This window comes from Aythya fuligula, chromosome 14 (assembly GCF_009819795.1).
Source record: "Aythya fuligula isolate bAytFul2 chromosome 14, bAytFul2.pri, whole genome shotgun sequence".
NCBI classification, from domain to species: Eukaryota; Metazoa; Chordata; class Aves; order Anseriformes; family Anatidae; genus Aythya; species Aythya fuligula.
The window spans coordinates 12,323,391-12,337,607 of record NC_045572.1 but is presented as its reverse complement, the minus strand read 5'-3'; the positions used below and the strand labels follow the sequence as shown (position 1 = coordinate 12,337,607).

Genomic DNA, 14,217 nt, shown 5'->3' with positions numbered 1-14,217 from the left:
AGGCTTCCTAGCAAGGTGTTTGGTGCCCCATGACTCACAGCATTATCGTGGCATTTGGATTATGCCCTTAATAACATGCTTTAACTTTTGGTTAGCCCTGGCGGTTAGCCTTCTGATCCTTGTAGGTCCTTTCCAACTGAGTCGTTCTGTTCTGCTCCTTACATTAGATTTGGTTTTGATTATATTTGTTTTTGCAATTCCCCCCACACATCATGTTTCTTAAACACACACGTACCCCTTTCTAAACAATTATAGCCTAAACGAATCTAAGTCCCACATCTTATTAAAAGTTGTGACTTTCTCTCACAAGCTAAAGGTGAAATATTTTTAGTTTGGCCCGATTCTGCTCTCTGCTAATGTATCCATATACCTGTCTTATTGCATAAAAACTGTAAGAAAAACTCATACGCAATTTTGACATACATTTTGCTTGCTATTATGGTATGTCAGATGTTTCATTACATCCTGGACGTACATAACTAAACAATTTCTAAAGAAAATGGACTATTTACAGTCATCTGCTGGAGGCCTGCAGCCAATGCTTCGTGTCATTTGTCAAGATTTCTCCCATTGAAGCACAGGGAGCAGTGGGGACTGGGGGAGCTTGGCACTGTGCAGAGCTGGGGAGAGTGTTGATAGCTCCTCAAATGAGGAGAGAAGAGAGATGCATGTTACAGCATTCACTTAATGCCTGATCTCTGGAACTTCACAATGGTTATTCGAAAGGCAGGAGACCCAAATATTTGGATACAGAGGTTTGGATTGCTGGGATGCATTCAGGCTGTGCAAAAAGCAGAGGAAAGGCTAAAATCCTGAGCCAATCATCTCAGGAAAGAAAAGTCAGAATTTAGCCCAGGACAAGAGAGCAATCCATTAGAAAGATATTCCTGTTGTGTAGTTACTTTTCCCAGAGCACGTATTTGCAGAAATGTATATTTTGATCGAGCTGTGTAGTGTCTTTACAGCATCGAAAGCACAAGAAAACCTGTGAGACTTAAAACTAATCAACAGTTTTCCGCATCTTTTTGTCATAAGCCCTAAGGACTTCACACCAAAGAGTCTGTGTTTTGCAGAGATTTCCCCAAACACTGGGGGTCAGGTTCTATACCACATTTTATTGCAGTACTCTTACATAGCCCAAACTTACTTTGTCGGTTCAGTGGAATTAATCACACATTCTCCATATGGAGTTCAGTAAAATTAATCACATATTCTTTGTATGGATTTGTCGTGAATGAGAAGGTATATTAATATACGGGCACACGGTTAATATTCCAGTGAATAGTTTCCTGTTAATGCAGAGCATCACTGCATCTCTTTGAGTAGAGATGACTAGCTTAAAAGAACATCTTTCATCTGTGTAAATGGTTTACTGGGGGGCATTGCAGATTGCTCTGAATGGATTTATTTTTTTTTTCACAGAAACAGAGCTAAAAGGATAACACAAGTAATTGCATTCTCTAGTGCCTCCCAGTGCTTTACATGTTCTCCTCTGCAGGAAAAAGAAATCTTTCATTTATTGTCAGACTGATGAATTTAGTAATTGTAACTAATGGGGTTGTTTCTTTTTGTATGTGTTTTAGGATGGAATGGGCAACCTGAGAATCACGGATAAGGGTCTAAAGCTGGAAGGAGATTCAGAATTCTTGAAACCTCTCTACGCCAAAGAAATCCGGTCAAGACCAGTAAGTTGTCGGGAAAGAAATGATCACGTTTCTGTAGTCCTAACTGTAAGAAACCTTGAAGTGGCAGGGTGACATGGTTACCGGATAAATTACTTTGGCCGTTCTATACAAATGTAATCTGGGGAGAGAGACAGTGGGTGTCCCTTGGGTACTTCATCAAGATACAATATCATCTGGGCAGTTGTAAGGTTGATATATGTGGGTTTAGTTTGTGTAAGTCACAGTTAACATTCTCCCAGGACCACTGAGATTTCACATTGTCTTTTGGTCTCCCTTTAAGATAAATCATAAGCAGTACTCGACTGAAAGACCTAATATTTCTGAGGTACAGTGGTAGCAGGCAGTTGTGAAATCCAGATTGTGTTTAAAGTTAGTCCTTTTCTGCAAAGGCCTGATGCTTTGGCAGAAGGGCCTGATCTGTTAGCTGTCACAATAAACCCATACTATGTACTCAGTCCTATTTCATGTTGTATCTTAAAATTATGTGCAGTTAAAATTCAACGCTGCTCAGTGAGACTGCTTGACAAAAGTGGCAAGGATGTTAACAACTGAAAATGAGAAAGAACCCAAGTGTGATTGAAATAGCATTTTTGTGGTAGCGTTTCACTGACCGTCAGTGCCTTTTGTTCTTTCTAATGCAATCCCGTTTGTCCTGAGTAGCTGTAGCATAACTGAAAAGATTACATATGGTTTCCAGAATCCTCCTAAGAAAATGTCATCTATCTTGTTTCCTGATCTGAAGTGTTAATTTGAGTCAGATAGCAACCTTCCATTTTGATAACAATGGCAGGTAGCTAATTAAATAGTTAACGTCCTTTTATCCAGCATTTCAGTGGTCTTGTAGAAATTGGAACTTGTAGAATAATCAACATAACATCCAATACAATATCCTATTTAATTATTGAAGGTTGTAACCTCTCTAAGATGGCTAGGAATTGATTTTAACAAACATAATCATTTTAGGAAGAAAAGTTAATGAGAAAACATTCATATCTATAAATGTTTTCATCTCCGAATTAAAAGAGAACTATAAAACCTTACGTGTCATACACTTTTTAATGTAAAGTGTGTGGAAAAGGTGCAGCACTCAATTTGATAAATAGACTGAAGAATTGCCATTTACATTTCTTTTTCTTCAGTTAGATGGCTAAAAATAATATTTGATTACTGAGAGAACTAAGAACCCCTTCTTGCTACTGGGAATTTACTGTTTACATACCATTGTGCTGATTTACATTTTAATAAGGTGGGGGGACAAAAGGTGTCTCCTTCTTGAAGTTATAAAACTACTTTCCTCACCATTGATAGTTTAATGAATGCAAGGAAAAACAAATATAAGTTAAGGGCTCCATGTGCTCCTTGCTTTATCCATCCTCCAGGATTAGACTTATTTTTGCTGTTGCCCCGATAAGGGTCTAGTTGCAAGCCAGAAAATGCTGATCTACATCCTAGTGAGTCAAAGGCTCTCTGCTGACTTCAGTAGATGAATCCTGGATGCTATATTAACTATTTAGTTGCATAAACCATATGTGTAGTTTCTCTGACTTCTTCGTGAAGTTAAACTGGAATAGCCTGTGCTGGCTTTCAGGTTGCTCACAACAATTCTGGAATTATTAATGGACTGAGAGCAACAGGGACAATCCTATTGATTTCAGTCAAATTATGCTTCCTTGTGCCGTGTGTGAATTTGGCCTGTAGTACATAAATCAAAGGATTTCATTCAAAGGATGATACTTAAAGTCTATTTAAAAATATTATTAAATAACCAAAGCTATATTTGTTTAAAGCACAGTAGTATGACCCAGAATTCTCTTGGAGGGAAGCATAGAAGGAGCTCCTGATCTTGATGAGTATTGCTAAAATAAAGTGCCAAACTCAGCAATCACTAGTGCTGATGAATATCCAGACCAATACCATAGTAATCTTCTCTGGGTTTTCAGAAATGCATAATACGGCTTTAAATGTGTACAGTGTAACAGAAACAATATGACAAATCACAGTAAAGAATATCCAAGAAATAAGCTGGCATATAGTATTTTCCTTATGCTTAATTAAACAAAATAAGAGTTGTGTGCAGCAATAGATAATGGTTTTATTTAAAGCTCAAAAGTCTTTCAAACACTGGTTATTTACAGTAGATTTTCAGGGGAAAAAGAATTGCAATGTTGGTATTGTTCTATGTTCTAGATGAAAGGGCTCGGTGAGCTCCACGGCATTGGTGGAAATGACGGGGGAAGAATCATGTTTTGCCATTCCATAACCTCCACGGATTGGATTTTCTAATGAACTCTAATAATTGGTGCAAGCCTGAATTTGTCACTGGTCCCTCATCTTTGCTATCTCTTTAAGTCTCAGGAAAGTGGTAATTAATATACACGCAGACTTGCTTTTTTTTTTTTTTTTTTTTTCAGGTTTAAAGATAGTTTTCGGATTTCCACTTCAAATGGTTCTCTTTTTCAAACTAATTTGGCAGGAAGGGAAGACCAAAGCATAGACAGGAGCAAAAGCCCCTCAGGTGTCATCCTAAGTGACTGTAGCTGTTCTGGAACCTCTGAGTTTCTGTGATTTGTGCCGTAAAGAGCTGTAGCAGGTACCACCCCCTTTATCACCTTCTGCAGTGAGTGGTTGCTTTCAGCTGCTCTCCTTTTGGAAGGACAACTCATTGCAACTGAAATTACATCTGGGAAGAACAAATTTGTGGTACTGTGGCATGCAATTTATGATACCAATAAAGGTATCTTTTTGGCCTTCTCTTAGAAAATATCAGCAGAAGGATTGTGCCAAAGTGTTTTGGTCCTGTGCTGGAGATGTGGGCTTTAAAATCCCAGGCTTGAACTGGCTGCTAAAAGCTACTTCCAGCCAGTTTCCTTCTACATCACTGCTGCCTCCTGTCAGCAATGACCTGCCAGGCTCATTCACCTTTTCCCTCACCCATTCAAGAATGACACCCCCAAATACCTCTCTCTTAGGAAACAAAAGGAACAGAGGCTCTTTGTTATTTTGAGTCCTGGCTCAGTAATACATGGTTTGTAGTGCCTCCTGGATTAGGATCCTATTTGTAAACATGAGAGCTTGCAAATAAATATAGCCTTGTTATCACACAAGCCTGAAGTTTATCTGGAGAGTAATGAATAGTAACTGGTGGTAGCAGTATTTGCACCCTTGTAGTCTTGTTTTAAAGAAACAAGATAGATGCATTCACTTTTCCAGGAGTGATCAGAGCATCTTAAACTCCCAGTTGAACATATTGCACAGTAAACAGTATTTTCCATGCCACTTGCATGGAACATGAGCATCTTGCTGCCTTTAATTAGGAAGTTAACTGGACCATGAAGTATTGCCTGTGTAAATAAAAGTGATTTGTACTTAGTCAAGAACGTGCATTAGGAATCCTCACGTTTCTTTACTTGCACATAAATTATGGAGATTATTAAAAATTGGAAGGGTCATCTATAAACCCATCTGTAGCTCAGCTGCACTGTCACTCTCAAAATGTAGCTGTCTTTCTAACTGTTGTAATTTATTGTGGACTATCGTATGAACCATCTGCTCACTTATAAATCAAACAAACTTTGACTGAAAGTTGCACATACCAGCACAAATTGTTAATTTTATGTGCTGGAAAGCAACAGCAACAGTTTTGTGGTCTGCAGTCTTCACTGTTTAATTTGAATTGAAATTTTAAAATGGAAATTTTCCTGCTTCTGTCAACAAGAACTGCTAACTAGTAGGTTCCTTGAAACTTACTATAAGCAGGTTTAGCTTTCTTTGGTGCAATCGTGTTGCTTTGAAGCTTGCCACTTCCAGGACTGTAAGTAACTTAAAAGGGGCAAGGCAGCAGGCTAAGTGTATTTTCCATTCCAATAACAATAGACATATGCTGAGGTTATGAAGGAAAATCAAGTGAATTACTTCTCTCAGGAACTGTGTGACAACCAATGAGATGATAATCTCAGCTTTAGGAAACAGAGAGAGATGTTGCTTTGACGGGATTAGGATGTTTTTGCCCTCTCAGTGTTCATTTCAAGTGCAAAAATGGAAGAAAGAAACCTCAGTTTGCACATGTTTACACCCAGGCTTAAATTTTCTTAGCCTGTATCCTGATCATGAGAGTGACATGATCACTCTCAAGCATTGATTTGTCTGATCAAGATCTGAAGTATAAAGCTTGACTGGGGTCCTGCCCTTACTGTATTTTTCCTGTTTCATGTTGAAGTTCTGCTTCCTGTTATTTCAATCAATTGGGAAAAAAAAAAAAAAAAAAAAAAAAAAAAAGCAGAATCCCATACATTAAAGAAGAAAAAATAATGGGGCAAAGTGAAGTGTCTCTTTTTTTCTGTAAAGTCAGAGGTCCCAGTCCTGCTCACTGTGGGAAGCACCTTGAGCACCTTGGGACCAGGCAATGAGAGTGCCACTGAGAACCACATGCTTTGAGTTGAAGCAAACCCTGTCCCATTTAAAGCTAAATAAAATATCTAGTAACTGCCATGGAAAAAGGTCTGGGCCTCTCGTAGTACTTGGCTGTGATTCTGCAAGGGCATCTGTTTGGCCTACAGAATTCACAGTTGTGAATTAGGGCTGATAACTGCTATTCCCTTTACTGGTGTTTAGTAAGTTCTCATCAGCATAAAAGCTAGACTAGTGAGTGCATAAAATATGCTTGTCTGCACTTTTCATTTTTCCCAGCCAGTATTTGAATGATAGAAATTTTGAAGGAAACTTTTAAGACTAATAAATAATTATTTTGCCAATGTACTTGTCTCACTATGTTCAGATCTGGAGGAAGAGTGGCATAGTTGCAAAGCACAGAAGCAATTCTGTAATGCAGGTATTCTTTTGTATTATTTACTCTGCAGGTCTACCTGCCCCAAAGCTAAAAATACTTACTGAAAAACAATAAACCATGTATTTGGATTGCAAAATGACATTTGCCCTCCGTGGGGGCATACCTGCCTCACAGCCATAAATACATATTTATAAACAGTATAACATACTAATTGGGATTAAAAAGCAACATTTACCCATGAGGTAAGGCAATGCAAATGGCAAGACAATTGCAACTTTGCGAGATGTTCAAACTGTGTGGTAGAAATCTAGCTTTCAGCAAAGGCTCAGATAGATAAAATGAAAGAAGGCTGCTTTTCTGAGGAAGGGGATGGAATAATGCTTTTTTTTCCCCCCTTGTCAGAGTTTACAGAGCAATAAAAGGATATTGAATTAGTTCCTGATGATTTGGTCTAGCGGAGTGCTTAAGGATTTCAGCATGCTCGCTGAAACCATGGCAGGGTGGAAATGAAGTTTGTCTCACCATGCTGCTGTCACTTAGCAGTCCCTGCGCACTCCCACCACCTCTTTGGCATTACTCCTGTCAGTGTTTAGCTATTCCCTCAGTGACCAGTTCTTCAGAGAAGGGAAGAGTCTTCTCTTATGCACATTATCATGTGAATGAGCCTGGCAGCTCACAGAGGTGTTGGTCCCCCAGCATTTGCCTCTGGTGCAGTTCAGCTGCCGTTGTGACTTCAGGGACGAAAGCACTGTCTCAGGTAGGCAAAACTCACGCTATCCAAGGTCAACTTCTGAAGCATGATACTTCCTTTAATTATATGTTCAAAGCTTTCTGCTTCTCTGAGTTGATTTTTGGCAGCAGATCTTAAAACAGTGTTTAAAAGCCCTAGATGTATTTATTTGTTTGTTTGTTAAGTACAATTTTGCTAGTGATGGCACAGCCAATGAAAGGAAGTGTCTGCAGCCCTGCCTGGCCACCTCATGTTCTCCCTGTAGAGTTTGTTAAGCATCCGCTGTGGCACCCCTCCAAACACCTTGTCATTAGAATGTGTGCCAGCATGGGTTTGGTATAAAAGTCTCTCTCTGTTTGGTCAGTCTATGTCTTTCTTGCCCATTAGCTATGAGCAGAGAGAAGGGAGCGTATTTAGGGGCAAAACAGTAAAAATGAACAGAAGCAGATGAGCAATTTGATAAGAGCATCATTTTGGTAGAAGCACCCTCCCTTGATGCACAGGTACCCTCGCCATCCAAAGTGCATTCAAGTCTCTGTATGGCAGTAGGCTGTAAGCATCCACTAGGATTGATAAAACTGATATGCTCTCCTCTTAATAAAATTAATTCTCAAGCAATAAAATCCAGAGATCCTACTTCAGACTGAACTTTGGTTTTCCTGGAGCCCTGGGGGCAGTTAGTGGCTCTGCAGTGTTTCCAGTGTGCTAAAAAGGTGGAAGTTTAAACAAATTTTACAGCAGCTGTGAAAACATTCCCCTCTAGCTTCATAGTAATATTGGCCAGAAGTTTCCTAACTTTGAATTTTGAAGGAAATTTTGTAGGATAGCTGAAGGGGTACTTCCAATCACACCAGAATTAAATCTTGCTTTGCGTATTCCCTGTGGTTTGTCTAATGAGCTGGTGTTATGTGCTGCACACTGAGAGCACAACAGGGAGCTGAAGTATCTTGCCAGCTGCAAAATGTGTTTGAGTAGCCCAAAAAAGAGAGAGAGAGAAACCTCTGAAGTGAAGAAACTTTTTGGAATGACTCTACAACTTATATTTCAAAGCAAAAATCTCGTGGAGGCTGCCCATGGCATTTTGAAAAGGATTCCATTAAATGTTGCTAACATGTCATAAGCTCTTTTAAATGGAAGGGTAATGGCTCATAACATTTGTAAGCATTTTAATTTCATGCAATATGAGCAGCGTAATCAACACCTATTAAAGTCAATCAGCTGTGCCAAGTGGGCTACCTACCTCAGCTTTTGTCTATATTTTTCATCATGGGCACACCTCTAAACTAGCTCTGGGAACAGTACATTTGTACTTTCTTACCCTAGAGATCTTGTGTCCAGAAAACCCAGTATGGTCCTTGCAGAAGTATCTGAACCCATAAGCTGAATAAGCACTTCTGGTCGGTGGTTTTTGTCTTCTAGGTTGGAAGTTTGGGCCATAGATTTTATGCAGGCTAGTTACAGCCCCAAAGCCGAACAAGAAGGAGAGGGAGAATTTCCCAAATGATCTCTGTTTCGTTGACTTTTTCTCTTTGACAGGTAAAATTTCTCTGCTTGAGCTGCTCGTGTGAAGAGAGGGGAGCTGTTCAGATCATGTTTGTTTTGCTGCTCTGATCTGATTCCCTTCTCTTCATTTTCAACATTTGCAGCTGGACTCTGCGGTCATAAAAACAAGCGATGTGCACCACAGCTCAAAGCGAGCTGCTGCACTAAGGCTGGGTGCTCTGTGGTCTCTAAACTTTTGCATTGCATTTTTACCATGATCCCCAGAATTGCTTGCATTTCAGCTGTGAAGAGGACGACAGCAGGGCTGAGTTGTGTGGTAGGGCTTTATTTCCACAGAAATGTTGCAAATCAGCTGATGTGTTTTTAGCTGAGTTGTGAGCCTTAAGACTGGAGTAAAAGCACTAGAACCTAAAAGGGAATAAACATTAGATTTATTTTATTCCCCCAAAAGGAAAAAGAAAATACATAGAGTTACTGATTTTAAAGTTGAAAGAAAAAATGGCTGAGCTGAATGAATTTGGCAGGCAGTTTCTTGTAGTCCTCAAACATGCACAACAGTTCTAGTGTCTGTTAGTTCAGCTTAGGTTTGGCATCTCAAACTATCTATATGAATTAACTTGCATGCTACCTATATGAATTAACTGCAAAGCTGCTCTGAATCTCCCTTTTCTTAATTAGCCATTTATTGTGGCCTGTCAGTGTTCCTGTAGGTGTGTAAACCTCTAGGTACTGTACTTCATCCTTAGTTTTCTACGTTTACTCTTATGCTTAAAAAGGGGGGGATGGGGGAGGGTGGGAAGCATGAGGGGTTTACTGGGAGTTTTATGAGTGTGGGATGCATCAGTCTCATCTACCAATGATGCTTACTTGGCTGTTGCTTACTTTTATTGCCAGACAAGCATTACTGTTAAAAGAGAAGCAATGTTTCTCTTGTTGACTACAGCTGACCTGAACCAATGCTTGGGATTGAACGCTTTTGTGGGTCATCTTGAATTTTCAGTCAGAAACTCGATCCAACTTTCGTCTTAACAAGCTGTAGACTCAGAAAGAAGTAAGCCTTACAAAGCACCTGAAACTGCTTGGGGAAAAACGTGCGGTTGTGTACGGCTGCATTTCTCTCTCTCAAGGGCAAAGGCCTTGAGTATAAGGATTTACTATGTCTAGACAGCTCTGCTGACAATCAGGATCCTGGCTGCTTTGGAAATGCTGAAGTATATAAACAACTTCTTAATACTAAAAATCAAAAAGGAGTAAAACTTCGTACAGTGCGGATAGAGACAAAAGGACTGAGGAAGCGCTAAAAGACAAATAGTGAGAGCCAATTATAAAGAAACAGAATGTTTTTTTCTGATGTTTCCAGGAAGTCTCAATAGCAGAGCTTCATGTCCTCTTACCACAGGACAGCAAACACTTCTGCAACTCTTCTGCTGATCAAAACTATTTCAGAAGCAAAGTTATGTATTTTTTAAGGCAAGTGTTACTTGACAAGACGAGCTGTGCTGTCATTAGTAAGTGCAGGCACACACCACTGGTTTTACAGACAGTTCAGTTTAGCTGCTCTTTGATTTGCAACAGGAAAGGAAAATCAGACCTTCCAGGTTTCATTTACAAGCTGCTTTGCCAGTAATAAGAATTTCTCTGATTGTTCTGCTTCTAAATGACAGATGTTAGATTTGGAGAAAGAAGAACACAGGGTGAAAACAAGAACAACTCTGAATTTGCTCCTATTTTTTTAGGGCAAATTGGTTGAGACTCTTGGGAAAACTGACTTGTTTCTTTTGAAAGTAAAAGTGAGATTTCTTTGGCTGTTAACAACTCCCTGGCTGGAACATCTCTATTTTTGATCTCTATTTGTCTGAGGCTGTGCCTGGCTGTCTGCTCCCATGTGCACCAGTGTCTTTCAGGAAGGGATGGTCCCATGCCAGCGTTAGTGGCACAGTGTTGGAATGCAGGATGCTGCTGTACATGTGTGATAAAAATGGCTGTAAGTCTAGTCTAAGAGACGGGCATTCTGATGCGAATCATTGACTTAGTCTTCAGTCCAACCAGATGTTTAATTACGTGCATAATTTACAGATATAAGTTACTTCACTGATGCCAGTAAGGCTATTCACATGCATAAAGCTAACCATACGTTGTGTTCTTTCCTGGATTGTACCCTGTAATTCCTACGTACGCTGCATGTAAGTGGCAGTGTGAAGCCACTGGCAGGAGTCCTTCATGTTGATCTCCGTGCAGACACAAAGACAGGCCTTTCCAAAAGGTTTTATGGTGTCAATAAGTAGACCGAGAGTGGGGATCATGGTGGGCCAAGTGGCTTGTTCATTTGCTCCTACAGGAGCTGAGGAGTTGTGTGAGGAGTCCTGTAGCCATCTGCATGTTCATTTTAATAGATCACATGCCCCAAGTATAAAAGAGTGTGGTGATAGAGCTGACAGATATTTTCAAATAAAACTTGACATGGTTAAAAAAAAAAAAAAAATCCTTCTGAATGATGGAAAGCAGTTTCCAAGATGATGCCCTTTCTCCTTTTTTTTTTTTTTTTTTTTTTTTTGACTGCAGACTTTTAGTACAGAATCACATGTCCAATGATTTCCTCTTGATTTGCTGTAATTCTGAGTCAAGTCTGGTTGCCCCTTTTTCCCTTTTTTTCTTCTTCTTTTTTTTTTTTTTTTTTCCTAGCTTAGTTTTAAAAGGTGGAATAACTTCTTGTGGCAGGTCGCACAAAGCACTAACAGGTAGTTTGTTCCTCATTTCTCTCTGAAGGGGAATAACCTATGGAACAGAAAGAAAATTCAAGATGTTTCAGCTCACAGTATTTCTTCCTTGTTTGTCCATGAGGACACAATCCTTGTTTGCCATCCTTACGTGGAATTGCAGGATATTCCTCTCTTTCAAACCTTGAGTTTTTCCTGGGCAGGAGCAGAGCAAAAGTGTTTGTGGCTTTTGCCTTCCCACCACTAACTTTCCCTAGGTAGCATCAGCTGAACTGCATCGCTGTCATGCAACTTCCCCCAGAAACACCCCTTCTAAGGATGTCTGTAAGCAAAAGGGGTTAGTGGAGTGCTTGAAATGCATTCCTGGATCTTGGGAGCCCTTAATTCAGTTCCCTTATAAATTGATTACTCTGTGGCATCAGTCATGGTGTCTCTAAATTCAGCTTCCCTTCTTCAGGGTGGAATTACAGCCCTTTCCTGTCTTTCTGGGATGCGATGAAAGACTGGAGAGGCTACAGGAGTGGAGGCAGGCGAGGGCAGGAGATGTGATGTAGGAGTTACAGATAGGATGAAGAACCACAGAGAGCTTTGGGTAATGCATCTTTGCATTTCTTTCCCTACTGTAACTATGAGAACAGGTGAAGAGTGTGCTAACAAGGAGAGCTAGGCAATTCTGGAAGGGAGCGAATGAAACATTGCAGCTTTCCCTTTTGAAATGCTGACTATCGTATGGCATGCTGGCACAGAAACTACAGTCATTGAAGGACATCTTCCTTTGGAAAGTTCTTCATTACGGTCTAGAAGGAAAGGTTTTGTTTAAGGTTTATTCCGAATGATTCGATGCTAAAATTGTAAATCTCTGTTATGAAAATGAAGAGTAAATGCACACCAAGACTTGCATAGGGTCTTAGTCAATACCAGACACTGCCGTATTCTTAATTTGTAGTTTGAAACTGTGCAAAGAAAGTGGCTATTATGATACAGGCTTTTTTCTTTTTCTTTCCAAGCTAAAGCTAGATATTGCTCTTCTAGTTCTTTTTCTCCTTGAGCAAAGCAATATACCATTCCGTTGTCTCTCTCTTTATTTAGACAAAAAATGGATTTGTCATGGGGCATTTAATGAATAAAAGTGGTTAATATCTGAGTTCTGTTTCTCTGCTAAGAAGCCAAGAGCAGCTGCAAAAAAGTGCCCGTGGCACCATGAATGGGTGGTGACTGATTTAGAGAGAAACATGCTGTTCACTGAATCATCCGTATCACTCTTCACGGTGCCTGGAAAGTCGTCTTTTCCAAGTACTGTTACAAGCTGAGCCTTCCTCTTGGATGAGATCTGACAGGACTGCAGCCCAAGGCAGTATAGCTGAAGAGTAAGATGTGTTTTTTCCAATGAGAAGCTTTGTAAGACATCAATATTTAAAAGCAGAGAAATAAATAAAGTTACAGACGATCGGGTTGATTGAAGGGAGAAGAGAGGTCATTTGTTTGACAGAACAAGCGTACCTCTGTGGTGAGGTTTGCAGTTCTTTAGCCGAAAGCTGCTGTCTTTCATTTGATGAGGTTGGTCTCGAAGAGTGTGAACAGCTCATTGTTTTTCTTAAAATCATTATTTTTCTAGGCATATTTTGCAGGTTAGAAGTGCAAAGTGGATGTAGCTGTTCATCACCTTAGAGCAATTGATATCTACCTTTAAGCAGATTCACTGATGTGAATTCACCTCTGTGTACAACGCACTGGGAATGGCCAAATAATCCATAACCCAAATGCACACTAATTGCTGTAAAAGTTCGAGGAAGTGATCAACCTGAGCTGGTTTAGTGCGTTGGTTTCCAGAGAGCTGTGGCTGTAATTCAGTGGGTCAATGGGGTGAACCTGAACACGTTTCCTCTGATGCTTCCTATGGCATGGTGTTCAAAGCCGATCCCCTCCATGTTTTTACAGAACATCCTTCATTATTTAAATAAAATAAAGGCCATGCAGGGCAATGGCGTGTATGTTGTCAATGCTGTTGGCTTGAGGAGTACCTTTTAATTCATGTTTACTGTTGCTTCAAACCAAACTACTGTATCTATATTGCTTCTACATCCTTGAAATCCCCAGCTACTACTGTAAACTGACATTCGCTATATATGTTTCTTAAGATCCCAGCTGTTATTTATAAATGATGAACCTTGATGCTGTACACAGTTGGGAGAGCAGCAGGCTTTCTGTTTCTCTCTGCAACATTATCTATTATGCAACAATCTGGAAAATGTAGCTTAGCTCGAGTAGGGGAAAGAGGAGCACGCAGGCAGGACCCTTCCTGCGCCCAGTCCTGGTGGGAGCCATGGATCAGATGGATGTCCACTGATCAGTTCTGCTCCTCCAGAGTTTTGAAATAACTTCAGGAATAAAAACATCAGGAGGCACATGTCCTCTGTTTAAAAGTGGTGACAACCAGACAGGCTCAGCCATCCTGTGGATCGCCCAAAGAGTAATCCTGGGTCCTTGGCTTTTATATGTCTCCCTGTGCTCTGTTTTACCTTCACACATCCTCATCTCTCTGGCTGCTTTTGCCATTACTCACCATTTCCCCAAACAACATTCCTGTCTTCTTCCAGGCATGGAAAAAGCATCTGCTGCTCTTTCTGTGAGACTGACAGCTATTGAAATAACACTCCCTGGGCCCCCAGTGGTGTTGGTTAGGGATGTATTCTTGCTCATTGGCAATGCCCTGCATTTCTCTGCTCTCTTAGCCCTGAAGTAGATACCCAGGAGTGTCTATTGAATGGCAGCTGCAGGACGCAGTCAAATCTCAGC

The 14,217-nt window shown here is 40.3% G+C and overlaps 1 protein-coding gene across 4 annotated transcripts in view; it reads left to right on the top strand.

Annotated features, from left to right (window-relative positions):
- Positions 1-14,217, top strand: part of SGCD (sarcoglycan delta) — a 204,403-nt gene that overhangs the window by 127,284 nt on the left and 62,902 nt on the right. For all 4 annotated transcript variants that reach the window (XM_032196768.1, XM_032196765.1, XM_032196766.1 and 1 more), the window contains exon 3: positions 1,584-1,685. In XM_032196768.1, the coding sequence (XP_032052659.1) occupies positions 1,584-1,685 (102 nt within the window). The remainder of the gene's footprint in view (positions 1-1,583; positions 1,686-14,217) is intronic.